Source organism: Drosophila persimilis, unplaced genomic scaffold (genome assembly GCF_003286085.1).
Source record: "Drosophila persimilis strain 14011-0111.01,24,50 unplaced genomic scaffold, DperRS2 tig00000124-arrow-pilon, whole genome shotgun sequence".
NCBI classification, from domain to species: domain Eukaryota; kingdom Metazoa; phylum Arthropoda; class Insecta; order Diptera; family Drosophilidae; genus Drosophila; species Drosophila persimilis.
In genome coordinates, this window is record NW_020825294.1 from 11,554,246 (window position 1) to 11,575,845 (window position 21,600).

Here is a 21,600-nt window from a genome sequence, read left to right on the forward strand (position 1 = left end):
AAATATATGTAAAACCAATTCCATTTATATTTATGCATATTTATTTAAGTATATATATATATTTTCTTATATTGTATATTTAGATACATCATTGTTTTAGTTATAATAAACAAAAACGTCGAGAACCGACGGCGTTTGCATAATTTTTATAATTTTTAATCAACCTGTTTAAAATAAGGAAATAAATGTGTAATTATATTATTGTAATATTTTATATTTTGTGGTATAAATCAAACAAATAACAAATAAGCTTTTATTTTGTTTCCCGCGCCCTAGTGTACCATACCCCCACCCCCTGCCCATTCTTCATTTATTTTGTGGCGGTAGGTCAGTCCATCAAAAGACCCGAAACAAGAACCAAACTCAAATTTGAGTTCTAGCGGCCAGCAATAGTAAACACACACACGCAAAGTACGTGAGAATGCATGTGCACCCATACACTAAAACATGCTGGTGGCAAAACAGATCAGACCTGAGAGAGTTCAAAAAATCTGAAAAAACATACAATCACATATTTTTGTCGAAACATATTGCGTGTGTACTAACACATGCAAAGATGTTCTCTCTGCGCTCTCTCACTCATGATGACGTCACTCTGGGGTACGGATAGCGCAAGTCGGTGTGTGACACTTTCGTTGTATGAACTGGCACATCTATATACTGTATGGTTAGTGGCAAAACGCCTGAGGCGCAGTGCTGCCATAATTTGAGAGTTACCATAAGCTAGATTACAGAAAAAGTGAGCTAAAATAAGCTAAAATTTAAACTTTTTTAAATTTTGAATTAAAGTAATGAACTGATTTCATCCACTTCATTCTTGGTTTGGATACATGGTCGATAGGTGCTATGTCCGTACAATATACTGCACAATGTACAGTGAGGACTTTCCAACACAATTTATTTTGTTAGTTTGTGTCGTGCTTGTATTGGACACAATATGTTTTTTAGCGAAAGCATGCTGCCGTAATTCGCACAAATTGGCACCAATTGTTGACTTTTTTTCTTGATAAAAATTACCAAATATTACAATACAATCAAAAAAGAAAAAATGTTTTCTTTAGGCCAAAATAAGCAAATTTATATTCGATATAAGCTAGATTTCAAGCTATAAGCATGTCAATTATTTTTCAAGCTATTTGATTGTAAAATAAGGAAAATCTAGCTTAAAATAAGCTAAAATGACAACAGTGTTGCGCCGGTCTGAAGAAATTGTTTTGTAATTTTTAAGATTAAACCGTTTTACTGGATTTTTTCTAGTCCATCTGTTTGGAATGTTGCGAAATTTGCTGCGAAGTTTTGAGCTTGCGCTCAGGCTTCACACAACCACGGCAATAGCTCCAGTTCTGGCTAGAGCAGCTACAGTTGGCTGCTCGAGACGCACGTTCTTCACGCAGTACGAGTATGAAAGCCAAGCAAGGCCAAGGAAGTCCCTGCTGACGGCGTCAGCGGCCACCACAGCGAGCACCGGCCACGAGGCGGACAATGAGTACGTGCCTTATCGCCTGGAGCAGGAAACGGGCACAAGAGCCAGCGTGCTCATTGACACACTGAGGGAACGCTTCCGTCTCACCGATGCCGAGCTCCAGCGGATTATGGGCGACGATTCGGTGCACCGCAGCTACCGCAGTCGCTCTCTGACGATGACGCTGGACCTGCTGGAACTGGAGGGCGTTAGCAAACGCAGCTTTGTAGAGTATCCCTGGCTTCTTTCGCTGGACAACAGTGAGTACATCTTCTTCTGCTGAGCGTCTTTCTTATGTCTACAGGTATGTTCCCACAGAGCGCCTGCAGCTGAAACTGGAGCTAATAAAGTCGATGAACATTCGGGACTTGAATCACTTTGTTCCCTTCCTGCGTCTGACTGTTCCACGCCTCCGCAAGCTTGTATCCGCCCTCAATGCAGAAATGAAGACGATACCGCAGCAGAATCGCGTCTACTACATCAGCGAGAGTCTGCATGTGAGCCCGGAGATAGTGACCAAGTACCTGTCCAAGCGGCTCTTCATACTGGAGATGCCCTACGAAATGTTCGAGAAGAACCTACAGCATATGATCGACTACAATGTGTCGCCCATCAATATACTGAAGGATCTGTGGGCCTTTCGGTACACCCCGCGGTCTGTGCAGTTGCGCTTGGAGAGGGCGAAGCGGGCAAAGAAGGACAAGATCATGCCGTGGATGGTTCGTTGCCCCGAGCTCATACTACAACGCTCCCTCAAGCTGTCGCTGGATGAGCTCCAAGTGCTTGGAAAGCACTCCTCCGTGGTGGAGTACTTAGGCCATCGCTTGGGGTTTAGCGTGAGTGAAACCAAAGTGATCATGGACAGACACCCGCAGGTGCATACTGTGCGGGTTACAAAGGTAAGCAGCGCTTTCAAATTTGCGAAACACAGATAACGCAACATGTTGGCTACTTATTTTGCAGATAAAAGAGGTGCTGGACTACTTGCTGGATGAGGCGAAATTCTCACGATTTGAGATAGCCCAAGTTCCACGTATTCTGTGCCACAGCCTGAAGACTACCCAGGCCCGTGTGGAGGAGCTCAAGAGCCACGGGTGTCGCCCCTCCTCCCTGGTTATCCTTTGTCGCAGCAGGAGGGAGTATGAGAAGTTCCTAGAGCATTGGAAGAGCCAAGTGAGATCTCAGCAAACACCTGCTGACCCATGAGCAGGGAGAGTATTGTTTCAATAAGTTGGTTCTTTAAGTTGCAAATACGTTTCGATCAGTAATAAATAATGCCGTGATACATTGAACACTGCGAAAGATGCTTGTTGAATTCTGCATCTTTGTTCACATTTACTCAAGACAGCAACGAGTTAAAACATTGAAATACTGGCTTAGGACATATATAATTAATTGAAACAGACATATAATTGATTTAAATATTTTGCTTAGCTAACATTTAAATTTAAATACGTTTTGTGCTCCATTTGAATACCATTTCGTAGTTGTACTTCAACAGAGGGTAGCAGATTGAATTGTGTGTGGATTTATAGTTAAAGAAGACGTGGAGTAAGCAGCCAACGGATCGCAGCTTGAAAATACATATATGTAAAGCTATTGTTTATGAACTGGAATACCATCATTGCCATTCCACTCCCGCCGACAGCCTGCCACTAAGCTCGTTACGTTTCCCACTTCGAAAAAAGATTAAATTACAAGCTAAGAACCTCTTTGTGCTCGCTTAGAAATATCTTTGGTTGTGTAGCACGTAAATAGACTGGGGGTTCGATTTTACTCTCGACTTAGTCTCGCAGCGCTCTGCGCCGCTCCAATGCCACCTGCATCGACCAGATGCTCAATGGCCGCATGTAGCCAATGGAGCGATAGCGCTTCTCACCGTACAGGGCCTCGGGCGTCTCGAAGTTCATGCCGATTCGCTCCGAGAGGGTCTTGTACATTCCGCCGGCCGTCTGGAAGGCTTCCTCGAACATGCCCTCCTGTATCATGGTGGCTGCAAGGGCATAGACCACTCCGGGCCACACCTCCTCTGCTTGGATATTGCTATTGTCCACATGGCCAGGCTTGGAGGGGTCTGCCGCATTGGCTATGAAGCCGTTGGCCGCCCCAATGTTGCCCTCGTGGAAGCCCATCACGTTGTTGTCGTAGATCGTCTTGAGAGCTGTGCGCACATTCTCCTTGGGATAGATTTCGTAATCAAAGCCACACGATTTTAAATACCAATGGCCGCACAGCTGATCCGCCATAATCGAGTCCCGATGGCTGGGCGAGAGATCGAAGCGATAGTAGCTGCCGTTCCAAAGCTTCTCCTCCAGAGATCGCTTGCCCTTCTCCAGGATGTCCTGAAAGCGAAGGCAATCGTTCGGCTGGTCCAGAATGGTGGCCATGGCCGACATTGCCTGCAGAGCGGCCAGCCACAGGCCTGAGCAGTACGCACTGGGTCCGTCCATCACCCAAGAGTCGTAGGTCTGATCCGGCATTTTGGTGTTCTCGATAAGACCATCGTTGTCCTTGTCATACTCAATGGTTCGCTCCATGATGGCCTTACAGGCCCCGTACATTGCCTTCAGATAGCCAATCGCATCCATGAGGTACACTTTGCCATTGGTTTCGTTGATATACATGGAGGCTGACTTGCGATTCTCTGCAGGAAAAAAATTCAGTCGATAAAGTCAGTCAGTCCATTAAGTATTTCCGTGGCCGAGGGACTTACGCTGCTTCTCGTCCGACGAGTTCTTGCGCTTGTTGTCCTGCGTGTACATTTCGTACAGGCTTTCCTTGTCGATGAACTCAATGGAGCTAAACTTGCTAGCATTGTCCGCTTGTGACTGGGCCAGTTCATTCAGGACATAGTAGTCCCTGTAGACCTGCAGCACAAACTTGGTATTGAGATCCTTCCAATCGTTTACATCGTGAATGTTATAGCAATTGATCAGGGTAAAGGGTTCTGCAACAAAATGAAGTGACGCATTAATTCCTTCTTTTTAAATGTTTCAGTGTCTGGGACCTGCCTTCATCGGGATCGCCCAGATCATGGGGCACACAGTTCTTGACCTTGCGCGGCATCACTTTGCCGTCGTACAGCATCTTTCGGGTGTCGCTCAGCTCGGCTGCAATGGCATCCTTGAAGTCGTACTGCAGGCTCACCTGCAGGTTTGGCCAGAGATGGGCCAGTGCCGGAGAGGCATAGAAGTGAACATCGTAGGTGTTGTACATCCGATACTCGTGCCCCTCCAAGTAGCCGAAACGCCCATAGGCCAGCCGCGGATCGTCGTAGGCCAGCTCCTTGCCCAGCGATGAGTCGCACTTCAGCCAGATGGTTCCCCCGTCTGAGATAAAGTAGAGCTGATTGAATATGGCGCACTTGTACCAGTCGGGTAGAGTACTAGGAGGAAAGAGTTGCTTGTTAAAATAGTCTCTGATGGGACTTAAATAGGACGTACTCATCGCTGAGTATGGGCCGCTGCCAGGCATCAATTAGTCGCTCCCAGCTGGGGTACTGCTTCAGAGCATACTCGCATATCTTTGGTCCCGATTCGCCGCTGTCGTCAAAGTATTTGGTGTAGTAGCGCATGTGCGTCTGCATCTTCCTGGGGAACTGAATCCTGGGCATGTCCCACGCCAGGACAAACTCCAGATCGTGCGAGGCCTGGGGCTTGAGGGCTAGTTGGGCGCAGACAGCGACGCCTATGTCTTTGGCTAGGAGAGAGAGAGACACAGATTAAGAAAGGGGGTTCAATGGTTTGCTGTCAATGGTTTCTGTCACTCACTTTTTAGGGTTTCCCCGGTAGGCTGCTCACTGAGCTGGCCGTGCTCCTTCAGCTGAGCCCACAGCTGCTCTCCGCTGCCAGCCGGGTCGAACTGGGGACAGCGCGTGATGCTGATCTCTGGCAGGACGCGACAGGCCAGGTTGTAGCTGCACGGCATGTCGGCGATCTTCTGGCGAATGGCGACGCCCTTTGCATTGCCTGCGCTGATCAGCTGCGACTCGGCCCCACCCTCGGCGTCCTGCTTCTTGTTGCCCGTGCCGTTCTTGAAGGAGAACGTGATGGAGACTATGCGCTCCTGATCGCATACGTTCTCCACACTCCACACAAAGACAGCACACGGCAGGCTGGAGTCCCGGTACTCGTGCGGGATGACGGGCGAGACCTGGCGACACACCAGTCGAACCCCATAGTGGGAGAGATCGTACTCGGTCCAGGAGCGGGGGTACAGGCCCGTGTAGCTGCACCGTGCGTCTTCGATGTTGGAGTGCCAGGCACTCAGCGGCTGCTTGGGGCGGCTGCTGCAATTGGGCAGTTGACATTTAGTTTTCTCCCCATCGGCATCCGGATCGCTGCCGTTGTTGCCCCTCGACATGGTGCTATATGTGGTGCATGTCGCATGTGGCAAAGCATAAGCAAAACCATATCGTAACCAAAGTTCAAAGCGCAACAAAGCCAAAAAGCCCCCATTACGAGTACGACATTCGTCGTATCAGTAGATAACCCAGATACCCCACATCGGATTTGGATATGTGTATATCCGCACCATACAAAGTATATCCCAGTGATGATGTTGTTGTAGGTGTTGTCGATAGGTTGCGTGTTTAATAGTTCGTATTTATGTGGTGTGCATCCAGAATGAGAGAAAAATATTATTTCGAAATTATTGTGTCAGTTCGCTTCAAATTTTCGTACAGCAGAACCATCGCCGCCTGGGAGGATTAGCTAGGGTTAGTGTTTGAAATGTTACAGTGCTCTACAGAGTAGGTGATTAGCCCACACTTCCATATGGATTTTGAGGGAGGAAACTCTTGTTTTTAGAGGTGAAATACATAAAGCAGTACAGGAAAGACCAAACAGCGTTTCAATGAGAACTAATCGTAATGAAATCCATTGTTGTAATGTGTTTATGTACATAGAGAACGGGTTATTCGTATTTTTGGTTGGGTACAGGAATGCTGTATGTAATTTGCAGATACCGAAAATGATTTGATCGATTTGCTTAGTGTAAGCCGGCAATAGGATCGTAAAGATCGTATTTTCACCCAAATAAGGAAAATTAGCCATAGAATTATATAATAAATGGTCACTATTTAAATGTCTATTTGATTCACGCGTTTAAATACCTGTAATAACGGATTTCTATGATAAATGCCGACAGTTTCAGTTCAATGCTCATTTAAATGTATCAGATTAGAGTTTTTATATTTATGAAATTGCTGTCAATTATTAAGAAGCCCAACTGCCCAAAAAATCCACTTGCACTACCTGTCGTGCCCATCAAATTGGACACGAATAATTCAGGCACGCTACATCATGTACAAGTACTCGCAACATCAAGATATGAAAAAAATAACAATAAAGGCCTGTATTCTTAAGAATACGAAATTAAGAATCAAAGAAAGCGAAAGAATAGGACATTGAAAGCATGCAAGCAAGGCGAATCAGGCATAACAAAACACAAATTCCAGGCAAAGAAATGTTCAGAAAATGACAATAAAGATGTACATAGCTACGTAACGTGAAAAGTATCTACACTTTGAAGGGTTTGGCTGGTTGCAAAAGTCATGTAGTACAGAGGGCGCGGCAGAGGAATACAGAAAAATGTAAAGGTTATTCTTACCTGCACTTGGAGAGTAGACTTTGAAAGATGGTGCAGCCCTTCTGATCTTTGATGGTCACTATAAACTGGTTGGCCTGCACCACATTGTACTCATAGATGCCGGGACGCATCTGGAAGCGACAAAACTCGCCCGCAAAGCCCCGTCCAATGGTGCCTCCGCCTATCCCGCCGATGGGCACGCCATAAATCTGCTTTCCGTTCTCCATGTAGTAGTAGTCCATGTACACTCGACGACCTTCACGCGACACTTTCCAGTAGTAGGCCGCATATCTATTGGGACGAGAGCAGGAGACAGAGTGAAAAATCAGATTTCAGCTGCTCAACTTTCCCCATTTTCCATTACATTTCCATTTCCCGTGCACAATCGCCATATCGCCCTACCGTCCCAGCGCCATCCCAATCCAATTGCCTGCCCCTGACCCCGATGATGTCATAATTGTGTGAGCTTTCCGTTTGGGGAGTCGACCTACACACGCACAGCGGATGTAACGGCTGTCACAGCTTAGCGATTCTTCCTCCCTTTCATGGGGCGCCGGGTGCTCTGTGGCTCTGTGAAGGTCGGCAAACGTCTCAGTGGTTGACAAAATCAAGTGCAAGGCCCCAGTGACCATGGCGAGTATTAGGGCCAAAGCCCCATAGTCACATGATTGTTTCTGAATACATTGCCTTACAATATATTCGGGAATCTTTGGACTGAAGATGCGCACACTTAAGGAGTCACGAGTACTAGTATCAACAACAATAATATAAACTCAAAATGATTTGAGTAAGACTTAAGACTCGTTCGCACAACGTTTAAGCGAAGAGGCACGAATGGATTAGTGGGGCTGAGAGTGAGTGAGGCCACGCAGATGTCTAGTAGAGCCTATTACAGCTGAGCCCCAAGAGATTTGTAAAGGACTTCTCAAGCATTCTCCGGGTATTTCTATATATTTTTAAACTTTAAACAACTACGAGTATCATGGAGTATGGTATAACTCAACCCGATCTTTGTACACAGTCTAAATTGTTTTTCGTGGTTCATTGAGGGTTCTGTTTGCCATTCGAAACGCACCTCTGGCAGACGCTTTAAACGGCGCAAGCACCCAGACACACCTTTTGCGTCAACCGTTTAGAATGTTAATGGGACGGGCAACCGAATACTCCGGTGTACAGGTACATTTAATTTTTATTGGGTGTTCAAATGGCTATCACAATAAAAAACGGATATTCACTACTGTGCAGTCCCTTTTAATTCATGCTCGGCCTTCACAAACGCAGCAAGAGCTCAACAGGATAAGCGACGGAAAGGTGCACTTTAATGTCTTTTATCCAATTATCCAATTTTCCGAGTATTCAATTAATGAGATATTCTGCATTCACATCCCACAGACAGTTTCAGAACGTTGCATATTTTCCCATTTAAAATAATTAAGGAAATGGGAAAATTGCTGAACGAGGAAATGTATGAAGATGGCAGTGGTTTCAAGCCAATTGGGTGGGAGCCCGTGACTCTTTAATTACCCCAAATACATAGTGCAAACTCGATAAAGAGAACTAAGAGCCTTCGTGCTATGATAAGATTATGAATAAATGTGAATGGAACATCGTTATGACAGACCAACATAATCAGGATTTGTTACTCATCGAAGGAGTTCCATCCATCCAATTCCATCTTTAGAGATGCTCACATACGTATCTTACAATTTGAATGATAAATTATTACAGCGGTCCCACAAATCGTATCTCAAATGTTTAAATATTTACAAGTACTTGGTACAAATCAGCGATGCCGCGCTGTTACCCAGTAAATTCGATAACGTAGGATAAATAACTAATATTTGTAGAGCCGGCGGAGTAGTTTTGTAGTACACTTTTCTATCCCCCCCCCCGAGATTGTTCACACTGTCGGAGTGTCCTCGTTTTGGAGCGTGCACTGGTCCGTCTGGGCTCTATGGAATAGTCTCCTGACGGCCATTCAAACTGCAGGGAAAGTGTAGAACTTTCTAAGTACACATTTTTTTTAAGCCTAAAACACTGTATAGCGCTACAAATTTAATGGCCTCTCTCGAAGCAAGAGTTTCAAAGTCATCCGAAAACAAAACTGGAAATTTCACAATCTTTAAAATATAAAACATTGCTGGTTTGGACAGCCTCTCATACGCATGTCGTATGAGAGAGATTGGAGCTGCGATCGCTTAGCGCGGAGAAATATCCGCATCGCCAGCCCCGGCGAGATCGCAACTCGGGAAAGATTTCATCTGTGGTGCTTGAGTGGGACGATTCTGCCCGTCGACTTCGAAGATTCCAAGACCCTCAGCCGGCTCCTCCTCGTGCAGTGTCGAGGCCAGGAGCTGGGACACAAACTCGGCCCGGTGGGCTAGGAACGCGTTCTGCTCCGGGGACTCCCGCGTTGCGTGGGAAAGAAAGGGACTGCAGAGGTAACGGGTGTCCCGCTTCTCCTGTGGGGGCGGCTTCTCCATGGAGGCCATCAGGCTCTTGATCATAGCTTCTGTCAAGCTCTGGGTGAAGGCGTCATGGTCTTCGAGGGGCAGTGTGGCACCCAAGTCAAGTGGCGTCGGAACATGTAGATCGTGCGTGGCGGTCATCGGTGGTGCCGCGCTGAAAGCTGGCAGATCAGTCATCTGGTGGGGCAGACCGAGCCCAGACTCAGGAAACGCATCCGCAACGAAGAAGCTTCGACCTGTTTCGTGGGAAAAGTATCGCCTGCCTGGTGCCAGGCCGTTGTGGAACAGAGGGCTCTGGCTAAACACTGGAGTCCTGGGCCGACTGGCTCGGCTGGTCGGGAGCGGGGTGGTCCCATAGTAGCGCATCATGTCGTTCATCATTTGGTGGCCCGAGGGCGACGGGACGGGCGGTGCCTGTTGGGATTCATTTGACGGGCCTGGGGAGGTCGAGTTTCCAAAATTTTCCCCTTCGACTGTGCGCAAATTGAAGTAAAACCCCCCTGGAGCTCTGAGGACACTTCGTCGTCTGCCAGATACCCCTCCATGAGTGGTCACATCAGGGACTTCCTCCGACGGGCCTGATGCGGGCCGACGTAGCACGACCCGTCGATCCACGGCCGCATCGCCAAACACCGTCTGTGTTTTTGATGACTCCCTCCGGTAGCTGCCGTCGGGATTGAGTGGCTCCAGTCGGAGGACCAGGGTGCCCTCAGTGTGGTTCATCTGCTCGTTGCGCGAGTTCGCCGCTGCCGTCATGGCGGCCAGCTGCTCGTTCTCGAGAAACATGCGGGAGGCCTGTTGCTGCTCGAACAAGGTGATCATGGTGGAGACCAGCAGTGGGCTGGCGTTGGGGTGCATTCCCGAGATGTGCTCCAGGAACGTGGCCTCGTTGAAGCCCCACTGCTTGCAGTAGGGGCACCTGTAGCTCTGCGGGGGGTCGCTGCTGATGTACTCCCCCTCGAAGTAGAGCTCCACATCGGCCGGGGTGTACACACACTTCACCGGATGGTCGAACAGATGGCTCTCTGTGGTGAAGTCCAGGTCATAGCAGTCCGCACAGATGTCGAAGTTCGGGCAGCTCAGGCAGCGGTAGCAGCGTCCTGTGAACCCCATCTTGCTGCATCCCCTGCATACGACATTCTCGTGGCGACTCATCTTCCTAAGCGGTGGGCCTGAAGATCAGTGCTGGCTATAGGACACCAGAACTTACCTTTCGGGGGTTCCCTCTTTATCAACAATGCAAAACGTTCGCTCGCCTTCGAATGCTTCAGATTCGAACTGAGAATTACTGAGACTGGCTGATTTCAGGAGGGCTCACCAGAGCATGTGACTCTCGACTGATATATAAATATATATTTAAGATCTGACTTTATGGCTGAATTTGAAGCATATGTTTCGATTACTTGTTGTCCAGAAACTGCCTTATTCTACCCGAAAATCTAGTCAAAAAGATCGTATGACAATCCCTTCGCAGGCGCTTTCGATTCTGTTTATAGGGGAGTTCTAAATTTTAATAATTACTAATTTCTACATATATTTGGGGTGAGTTTGGCATTCCCAATACGATCGTTTGTCGGTCATGCAGCCCAATATTAGCATAGAAACCGAGCATTTTTCGGCACGTCGGCTCATGCAATTAATTAATTAATAAACTCACTCTCAAAGCCTGAAAGAACTGACTCTTCGTTGTCAATAAACCAAAATAAACTGTCCATCCATGTACCTATATAAAAAACGAAAAACGAACGAATTCTCCTTATTACAGAACCCCGCCGAAAGGCCCAGCCTGTCCCGAATCTAGCCACATTTCGCTGCCATTTACATTTTTTTTTGGGTGGGGGGGGGGGGGGGGGGGGGGGGGGGGGGGGTAGTGTTGGCAGAAGTTTTTCTGTTCCACCCAATTTGTGAAATTGCAGGCGAGGAGTTGGTGCTGGGGTCAGCGTGGGTCAAGTGACGTCAAGGTGCAAATGGGGCAGGATGGGGCGGCGACAGGGAGAGGGACACAAATTGCTTGTGGCAAGTAACAAATGAAGTTGGTCGGACCAGCATTGGGGGTTGGGGTACTATGTACACGGATGGATTGCCGTCTCAAATGAATGCACAACTTTGTTGTCGTCTGGGAAATCGGATAAGTTCTTGCGGGTTGGGGTCTAATTTGTTGAAGGAACGTGGACGGGGATTGTCAAGAAGCAAAGGTGGTAAATAAGATGAAGTCCGTCTACAGCTGAAGCAGAAGATTGCAGAAGTTTGTTCCATGAAGTGTTCGTGTCTTTTAAACTAACTAATTCCGAGTGAGGTCATTGCACATTTTATCCTCATGCCCTCTCGACACAGAGCCCATCAACTTTAGTCACAGTAAATGTATTTCCATTCCACCCCCCCCAATCAGTGCTGGACCCACACTGGAAAAGTCTATAAATATCAAATCTCCAATCTAAAGTCTCAGACTGCCATTCAACCAACCGAAAAATAACACTGTTCTGGGAGCAAATCAAAAATAAACAAAATGCGACAAGTTGAGAGCAAAAGCCAGGAGGGACTCCGACTCGGACTCCGTCTTGAAGAGGCTTCAACCTCCTCAAACTACAATGTTTTCCCCTAGGGAGCTCGCTTGTGTCCTAACATGCAGAAGATTCTCCTCTCTCGTCACAGAAATGCTCAGTCAGTGGTGACGGGGGAAAATGCCTTAACATGGAAAAACAATGAGGAAAGTGCTCCGTCTGCATAGGCGTACAACTTGAATGCATGGAGAGGGAAAATACGTAAAGGAAAATGAAATTTTTATTTTTTCCAGTTTCCATTTTCCATTTGTAAATGCACATGCCAGGGGGCTATGAGCTTTCTGTTTCCATTCCCACTCGCAGATTTCTTTCCACAGACACTGAAGACGCTCCTTGCTTATCGGTTGGCTCAAGGAGGAGCTCAAGCAGGGCATATGCACACATCTCGTTGGGAGCTGTGCCAAAAGCGTTTGATGTGTGACAGACATGCTGGATGGGGTCTGAATAGCAGGGGCAGAGGCAGGAGTGGGTTGGTGGTGGGTTGGGTTTATGCTTTTCCCGGCTGGCGCCAGGCACTCTGCTCTGCTTTCACATAATTTGTTTTGGGGCAAAGACGCTGCTGCTGAATCCGACAGGAATTGGGTGAAAAGTAGTTGGCAATCAGGAAACGAAAATTGCGGGAACTGTGTCATCAAAGTTACGTTGAACTCGAGCAAGAGCTCGGGGCATTCAAATTGAAAGCCTGAAAGGAGGACAGCCCCCGTATCGCCTTCAATACGACTCATGTGAAATAAAGGGCATTTGCTGGTTAATACAGGAGACTTTGTTTTAGTTTCTTTTCGACTAAGCGCCTGCCCATTGCAGCACAAAAAGCATTACGGAGATCAGATCTCTGAACCTATCGCAGCTGGTTGCTATTGTTGTCCCTCCCCTTAATCGCTGTATCCCTCTTTTCCCATCGTTCGTCACTGGCGAGAGCTCTGAGGGAGGCACCGATAGTCACTCCGTAGTCTGGCACCGTTGCCCATGGCATTGCAAATCGAAATAAAACAAATTACTTAATCGAAAGCTTCTTGTTGTTGTGATTAATCAAATCAATCGAGTTACGCTTCTGAAGAAGCCCAGTAGCTCAACAGTCTCCTTTCTAAAAGCAATATGATGACAGTTTCCAAAACTAGGCAGAATTTATAATTGAAGATTCAGAGATTAATATGGTTATATCTGCAGAAAAACAAAAACGGAACGGCCACAAGAAAGTTCACAAATATTACTCTCAATGGATCGGATTGTAGTACACACAATATAGCCTTATCAATCGAATACGAGAATTCACTCAGGCTAGTCAACCTTCATGGGACTTCTCTAATCGCTCCTTGACTTATATGTGTGGTCGAGTATAAATATTTAATCGGAAAAAAGAGGGAGTAATAGATAATGGTCCACAGGAAATGTGCAAGTAGTTCTCTGGATTTGTAATAATTATTAGCCAGGTCAGTGCTGGAGTTTTGCATTTAATCGTAGGCCCTATTTTACGACTTTTATGGTGATCTCATTGATGCAGTCATAGGTTTACAGCCTAATAAATGTTGCCTAAAAGGTATTCACTTATTAAAATAGAAGAGCTATCAACCCAGATTACTTTCCACACCTCTTGATAATGCTATAACATCAGACCTGGCCTGATAGCAGCCGGCATGAGGCTCGTAGTAGCCAACAGTTTTACGACTCCCTCCCTACAGTGGGGAACGAGCGTGTTATGCTACTCGTATCTCTCTGCGAGGGTAAACCATTGTGCAACGTCATGGAAATCAAAAGTGAGCTTTCAAAAATGCCTTTAGATAAGAGAAAGGTTCGTGGAATTCCCACAAGAACAGAGACTTTCGTTGGTGAATAATGATTTTTAGAAGTACGCAACGATATCGGATATATTGCAGTCGGAGAGTGGCGATGGGAACTGTTTGGCCAAGAAATTAGATGCGAGCAAGCGCATTTCTGCGGAACTTCAAGAGGGGAAACGTTTATTTAACAAGAGTTGGGTATGAAGTGGTGCCGATATATCAAATGACTTCTGTGTGCATGGATGAGTATTGTTCAAACTATAAATAGACGGTGCACTTTTGTTGTAAGCGGATTATTAAGGCTATCAATCACAACCCACCGCAGGCACCTATCAATAGTAACTGATAAGCAAGCTGCTGCCATATTTGGAGATTATAAAATACCTTTGAGCACAGGCAGGCAGGGGCACAATCAATTCGAGTTCCCCAAACACACGTCAAACAAATGAATTCAATGCTTAGTCACACCCTACCAAACAAATCAGCTGTGTACTTTTGAAAACTTCAATAACATTTCAAGTTCCCTGATTCATATACTCAGCTGAACGACGACCCATATTTGGCACAGAAGAGTTCAGGGCACTCTGTTCTGTATGGAATAGTTTGTTAGGTCAGTTAATGCTGTGATTCCCGGCAAGAAAAATACGAGTATGTGCTATGCTGAAGAAACTTCTGTCAACCCTCTCACGCTCTCTGGGAAAAGGCAGCTCAAAAAGTTAGCTCTTATGGGTGTGTGGGCTCTTTTTGTTTGTTCGTAGCTCCGAAAATGTGGCCGGGACACGCAAACAGGACGCCCAACTTGGCGCCAATGCGGGCAGACAGAAGGTGAGGTGGGGAGGTCTTGCGGCTAACGCCAACATTGGTACAAGTTTAGCTATTCATACCATAATTATTTTATATTCAATGATGAAATATATCTATTAGGATACATTAATAAGAGAACTCAAAAGAACAAGATGGTTCCATTGGGGCAAAAAGATACTCCACTTTGTGGCTTTTTCTAGGATGTTTTTAATCATAAACTTTCAATGAACATCGCCCTGGACGCAAATGTAGATTGCCCCTTACGTTATCTATAGAAGCATAAGCTCCATCTATCCCCACACGCTCCACTTCAGTCCCTCGCGTGTTGGTGTCCTCTTAGCCTGTCCCGCTGCCGTTTTTAATGTCATTAAGCTGGCAACGATACCACAATGGAATCCAATTTACGAGTCGAGCCTACTGTGTATCTGTGTGTTGGCCAGGTCCTGGCGCTATATTTGGCACGCAAAGGCCCGCGGGAGAGGGTCCTGCCCCGCTCGGTGTAGCTCCTGTTGGGGTATTCTTGGGACCGGTTATTGATTTCGCATTATTGTGCCTCGATTAATTATGTATGAACGTATCTGTCCGCCCCTGCTCCACCCCCCAACAGCATCAGCATCACTATCAGTATCAGAAAACAGTGTACACATATATCGCACCTGCAGACAAGGGGAACCAAGGGCAGCGTTTGCCGGATGGATGCCCGGACATTTTGGATCCTCCGCTCAGGCCACGCATGACCGAACTTCAGCTTGAGGCCGTAGCGCGGCACGTCCGTGATCTCGTTGGGCTCGTCGGCACGCGCCTCCTCCTTCTCTTCCTCCGCCCGCTTAAGCTTTTCGTCGAAAACGGCATTCCCATTGCCCAGCATTGTTGGCGCTGCTTCTGCTGTTTTGCCGGTTGCTGCCATTGCTTGTGACTCGATTAATGCGCCTGCGACAGGTTAGTTTTTTAATAGCTTTAATTAAGTACCATGCACGGCATATTATGCCTCAATGGAATTAGTTTGAGAGCACTAGTGCAACAAAAACACTCGGCTGGACAGCGAGAAGATTCTGTTTTATTTATTTTGTCTCGCCTTCCCCGTTCGTTGCGCTTTCGTATTTTTTAACTTTGTTTATTTACAAAAACACAACGAAATTGGACGCGTGTGCTTCGCTCTCAACCCGGTGCCGTTCTAGTTAGTTATTGGACGCGATTAAAATTAGTTCTGGCGGCGGAATAAAGTGAATACCGATGAAAAAACGAACTTAGCCCACGCAAACCCCCTTTATTTAAACAAGATAACAACTTGGGCTAAACCGCAGAAAATCATACTATTAATTATAATAATTGTAATTACTCTTCTAGGTGCATCCTATCCCTTATCTTTGCTTAAAAAAGGACCCCAATGTGTTCCACCTAAGCTGCGCTAACATTCTTCAAGATTTATAATATTTGTGGAGAGTATTTTAATACCCACTGGTCGACAATGGGTTAATCGTTCCCGTCATGATTAGAAATCATATTCCTCGATTCGGATTTTCGGGTTACGATTACAAGCTAGCTGAGACCTTCAGATCTGAACAAGTAATTTTATCAGATAAATGCATAAATTTTCTACAATATCGGTTAATTTTAAATACTCTTTTTTATTTGATTGTGTCTTAAATGAGATTTAAGCAAAAAAGGTCAAAGCATAAAACATAAGTGTGAACGGAATGAAACGTAAGTGTCTATGGAATGTTACGTCATTGTTGCTGGTCAACAGGTATCCGCTATGGTATGGACATATTTATAGCCTATTTCATTTAATTAATATTAAAATTATGTTTTCCAAGCTGATTTAAAACATAATGACTTTTTCTCAGATTGACATGTGTTAGACCAATACATGCCTACAATTAGTTCTGTATATATGTATATCTCGATACCTATTCTTGGGCTCTGTGATAAGACCATAATCTGCAAAAATTTGTTCACACAGCTGTTAAACAGAAACTGAAATAGTTTCTGCATTTATTTGAGCCTGGATAACAAACGTTTCGTCAATTGCATAATTTTTCCCCAGGGTATGTTGAGTGTGCTCATTGCTCATGTTGCGGGAAGGGTGCTGCTCGTTTAATATTCTGTCGGCATCTTTATCGACCATACAAATTGGATGTTGCCAACGGTAAACCGTAAGTGGTTAGCTTTAACGTAACATAATTAGTTGTATAAAGATATTGGTTGACGAACATTTTTGACGATTTTCATTGGTAAATACTAAAATAAGATACCATTTCCGTTACGAAAACCGTTTCCGTTAAGGTACGATATATTTCAAGCTTTGGAAAAGGTATCAAAACAAGAAAAAAATATGCACATATCGATATATGGGAGATGTATATCAAAGACATAATAAAAGTAGGTTTTAATACAAGTGCTGCTCCCTCAAATAAATAAATATCATTAAATAGAATGAGCCTCTTTGTTACAGGAAATTTTTGTGATGAAAAAACACAACACGAAAGCGACAAACAATCTCGCCAAACGGCTACCGATACTATCGACTGGATACGATCAGTGCGCGCCAAAGAGAAGTTGTTTAAAAGTGAATGAGTGAGATATATAAGTATGCAGAAATGAAGTTTAAGTAATTGTTTAAATTGATTACATATAGAATTATATTTCGATGTCAAAATATATTTAATAGGACTACGGGATAAAAGGGCCGGGCAGGCTGTTTGACAGATAAAGTTCGATTGGCAAAGCCTTGATATACCGAAATCGGTCTTAGCTATAGGAAGGTTGTGCTCAATTTTGCGTTCCCATTAAGAGTTATGAGCTTATGACATTAGGCTTTGCTAACTAACTAATGGTCGCATGACATTACACTAAGTCAACTGAAACATTGGAGGTGAGTACCAACATTAATTTAGCGTATATACATATATGTATTTTATCTCTTTCGAAAATCGTTTAGCTGCTACTGCCTAGGTCAGCATATCAGAACTGCAAAGTTCATTACAACGAAATGTAATACACATTTAGTTATTGAAAAAAGGCACTACGTCTAAAAACCTTGTTTTTGAATATATTAAATAAATAAAAATAAATATTTAAATATATATATATCAAAAATATTCCTGCTCAGTAAAAGAATTCATTTAAAATTTGTAAAGTGCCAAATATATCAGAAAAAGTCGGTTTGGTTCGTAGAGTAAGAGTGTTGTTGTATTATGTTATAAATGTAAATATAAATTACACCTCATTCTATTTTTCACGGTCTTTTCTTACACGGTTTGGCAAAAACCGTGTTTGAAAATCAACAATTTTTTTAAAACTGTTTTATTCTATTTAGCACGGTTCAAAATAACACAACACAAATAGATAAAAACATAAACAGTTAGAAACCAAACAAAAACGGGGGGAACGTTGTAAGTTGCTGCTGCGACCGTGACTTTACATATATGTATACCCGATAATTATTCAGTATGGCTCTCCTCCGGCAGACGCCGTTAATATTAAAGAGAGACAGAAAATCAGTCTGCGCGTGTCGTCGAGCGCTGCGTAGCCACTGAAAATTGATTTGTTTCTTTGGGCTATAAAAATGATGCGATGTTATTCAAATTCACAATTCGTATCTGGTAGATATAATCATTCTCTATGATTGGGGGTAGTCTCTGGGATCTGGGCGCCTATTTTTAGCGATGGGCAAAGGTTCTTTGTGGGGGTGGAAGGAGGCGTATGTTTGAAATACACTTGTAACAGTGTCATATCCCTGAAGACTAGATACAAAATCTAAATCCAATATACCCCTTTACTCATTTTAAGTATAGGGTATAGAAGTACTAGACCTAACCTGAAATATCCTAATATGGCAGAACTCAACTTTAAATTGCGCGGATTGTTTCCTATTTGTATTAATAGTCGACCAGTTCTTAGTATTATTCGGAGGAAAAACGAGTTGATGGAAAACTATTCCTAGTGAATCTAAGGAAGCAAGACAATTCTTTCATTTCAACTGAACGGTAAATTTCAAGGTTCACACGACCGTCTTTGCATATCGTAGAACTACGAGCTCGCATGGAACCATAGTTTATTATCTTATCTTTATATTTGTACCAAAACGATGTTATTCAACAAGCACAGCCTTTTCAGAGCAGCCAATATTATTTCAGAGTTATAGTAAATCATCGTTGTTACCTATGACAACAAAGACTACATCTACATTTTACATCTGGTCTCGGTGCCTTTTCTAGTGTGATACTGAAATACGATACGACCACTAACCATACAGTATATATACTGTATACTGTATGGTTAGTGATACGACTTTAAGTCAATCGATGGTTCTGAGCGATCAATACTATCGCAAGAACGGAAGGCCACCACTGAAAGTTGTCTCCCGCATTTTCCTCCATATTGGTTTTTGTGTGAAGATGGCGTTGGCGGATTTTATAATATCGAACCCAATTAACTAATCGAAACTAATTAAAATAAAACTCGCATTTAGGTCCAACGTATAGTTAAGCACTGTGTCATTAGACGACACATTATAATGGCGGAAGTAAAGCATCTGGAGGATCCCCACAAATCGGAGAACGACAGGAAAATGTACAAGTAAGTGAATTGGTGAGACACGCCATCGAAACGATACTCAATTGCCTTTTAGATCTCTTGTGCTGGGTAATGGGTTACAAGTTTCGATCGTTTCGGCACCATCGGTTGGCATTGGATTTCCCAATAACTCCTCCTGTGCCTTGATGATCGACCACGGTTCATTCGCCGATCCGTGCAACTATCAGGGCCTGGCCCACCTTCTGCAACATATGGTATTCATGGGCAGCACGCCAGATTCGGCGGAGAATGTCTTCTTTGCGCATGTGGAAAAAAACGGCGGCGAATGCTCCTCATCAATCTTCAGCGAGGACACGCTTTTCTCGTTTACTGTGCCCGATGAACACTTGGATTCGAGTTTAGAATACTTAATGTTCTCTCTGAAGCATCCGTTGATGCTGCAGGAGACGATGGAACGTGCCCGCGCTCTCGTGGACTCTGAGTTTCAGCAGAAGGTGCAAAAAGATGTATTGCGTCGCAACCAGCTGCTCGCCAGTCTGGCCACCGATGGCTATCCGCATGGCTCCTTTAACTGGGGTAACATGAAATCGCTTAAGGATAAAGTCGATGACAGTGCCCTGCACAGAGCCCTTCACGATGCCTGGCGCGATAACTATGCGGCCAATCGCATGTACGTGTGCCTGCAGGGTATCATGCCTATCGATGTGCTAGAGAACATGGTGGTACGCCACTTTTCCAAGCTACTCCGCAATGACATCAAAGCGCCCGACCTGACCAAGTTCGATTACCGCAACGCCTTCCGTCCGGCGTTCCACGAGCAAGTCTTCCTCGTGAAGGCCGTGGAGAAATGGCGCAAGTTTGAGCTAACCTGGGTGCTTCCTAACATGCGTCAGTACTATCACAGCAATCCGGATAAGTTACTCTCCTACCTGATCGAGTACAAGGGAAACGGTAGTCTCTACGCATACCTAGAGCGCCGCCACTGGGCCCACTATCTCCATGCTGGCATAGACGAGACCGGCTTCAATCTACACTCAATGCACTCATTTTTTAAAGTGGACATTGGCCTCACCGACGAGGGATTCCAGCACATCGATCAGGTTCTGTCCGCCACCTTTGCCTATTTGAAGGTCTTCTCCAACTGTTCCAGTGGTTCCTTGCGTCAGTTGTACGAACAGCAGCAGAAGAGTAAGGTCGCAGAGTTTCGTCTCCCTGACCGTATCGATAAACACGATGTCGATGAACTGGTCTTCAAAAGCAAATACTATCCCCCCAAGGATATACTCACCGCCAGGGAGCTCTACTTCGACACCGACGAGCAGCACCTGTCCGTACTGATCAGTACCTGATCAGCCACCTGAACAGTTTTAAATTCAATCTAATGATTACCTCGCAAGAGCCGTGCGAGGGCATGCCATAAGACAAGCGGGAGGAGTGGCTCGGCACCGAGTACACCACACCACTACTGCTTCATGGTTTACGACAATGGTTTGCGGCTATTTGTGAAGGGCTACAATGAAAAGCTCCATCTGATTGTGGAGGCCATTGTCGAAGGTATGGTCAGTGTGGGCGCCACCCTCTGTGAATGTTTGCTCACCACCTACCTCGAGATGCAGGGAGAATCCTACTTAAAACTACTGAAATGTCCATCCCAGTTAGCAACGTAAGTGATCTCCATATTATATCTGCATTTCGAATTATAATCTGTGATTTTAGGGACATCCTCGCCCGTGTGCTTGGAGAAAATCCATGGGCCACAATTGACCAGTACAAGTCCCTTAAAGACATCACCATGGAGGATCTCAAGGTATTTGCCCAGAAGTTACCGCAAGAGATGTACATCAAGGCCCTCGTACAGGGAAACTACACGGAGGAGTCAGTCCACAAGGTGATCAGTTCGGTACTCAGCCTGTTGAAATGCGAGCCCATTAAAGATCATCGGCTCGTAGAGAATCGCATCGTAAAGCTTCCGCAGCACCGCCCAGTCTTCTGCTACGACACCGCCTGCCTGCACACTACAACCACTACTATCACGAACTTCTACCAAATCGAAGCAAACTCTTTACGCGTGGAGGCCATACTCGACCTCTTGAATACGTTGTTCAATAGCCCGGACTTGTATCTCAAGAAACTCGGCGAAGAGATTAATGGCTGGGTCCACGTCAAAAACGGCATTGTCGGCTATACCCTTACGGTAAACTTGAAAGAGACTTTTGAAGAGGACCGCGCCAAACAAATGCAGAACGAGATTGAGGTATTTCGCTGTAAGGTTTGTATGATTCCCATGCAAATGGAGGCCAAATGCTTTGCATCCTGGGTAGACGACCTTCTCCATTGGGGACTTGCCCCTGCACTTACTCTGTTGGATGAGGTGGCAGAGAATTTTCGCGAGATCATCG

At 45.2% G+C, this 21,600-nt stretch overlaps 4 protein-coding genes across 6 annotated transcripts; 2 read left to right on the forward strand and 2 right to left on the reverse strand.

Annotated features, from left to right (window-relative positions):
* Window positions 1-1,250: 1,250 nt before the first annotated feature.
* LOC6598112 (transcription termination factor, mitochondrial) lies at window positions 1,251-2,764 on the forward strand. Its single transcript, XM_002023232.2, has 3 exons — window positions 1,251-1,722; window positions 1,781-2,361; window positions 2,426-2,764. The coding sequence occupies exons 1-3, from the start codon at window positions 1,272-1,274 to the stop codon at window positions 2,666-2,668; spliced, it is 1,275 nt and encodes a 424-aa protein (XP_002023268.1). The 5' UTR covers window positions 1,251-1,271; the 3' UTR covers window positions 2,669-2,764.
* LOC6598111 (non-lysosomal glucosylceramidase) lies at window positions 2,746-15,809 on the reverse strand. 2 transcript variants are annotated; one of them, XM_026987364.1, is made up of 7 exons: window positions 15,319-15,809; window positions 7,073-7,342; window positions 5,233-5,750; window positions 4,906-5,161; window positions 4,474-4,847; window positions 4,176-4,409; window positions 2,746-4,106 (listed from the first exon to the last, which is right to left on the reverse strand). In XM_026987364.1, exons 1-7 carry the CDS (start codon window positions 15,567-15,569, stop codon window positions 3,247-3,249), a joined length of 2,763 nt encoding a protein of 920 aa, XP_026843165.1. In that variant the 5' UTR covers window positions 15,570-15,809; the 3' UTR covers window positions 2,746-3,246. The 2 variants fall into 2 exon arrangements, with proteins under 2 accessions (XP_026843165.1, XP_026843164.1); XM_026987363.1 differs by having other exon boundaries at window positions 5,233-5,828.
* On the reverse strand, window positions 9,101-10,886 carry LOC6598094. 2 transcript variants are annotated; one of them, XM_026987365.1, is made up of 2 exons: window positions 10,730-10,886; window positions 9,101-10,678 (listed from the first exon to the last, which is right to left on the reverse strand). In XM_026987365.1, exon 2 carries the CDS (start codon window positions 10,672-10,674, stop codon window positions 9,250-9,252), a length of 1,425 nt encoding a protein of 474 aa, XP_026843166.1. In that variant the 5' UTR covers window positions 10,675-10,678; window positions 10,730-10,886; the 3' UTR covers window positions 9,101-9,249. The 2 variants fall into 2 exon arrangements, with proteins under 2 accessions (XP_026843166.1, XP_002023266.1); XM_002023230.2 differs by having other exon boundaries at window positions 9,101-10,674; window positions 10,730-10,736.
* Window positions 15,810-19,386: 3,577 nt separating the features above from the next.
* LOC6598092 (nardilysin) lies at window positions 19,387-20,550 on the forward strand. Its single transcript, XM_026987460.1, has one exon. The coding sequence runs from the start codon at window positions 19,387-19,389 to the stop codon at window positions 20,548-20,550; it is 1,164 nt and encodes a 387-aa protein (XP_026843261.1).
* The last annotated feature ends 1,050 nt before the right edge of the window (window positions 20,551-21,600 follow it).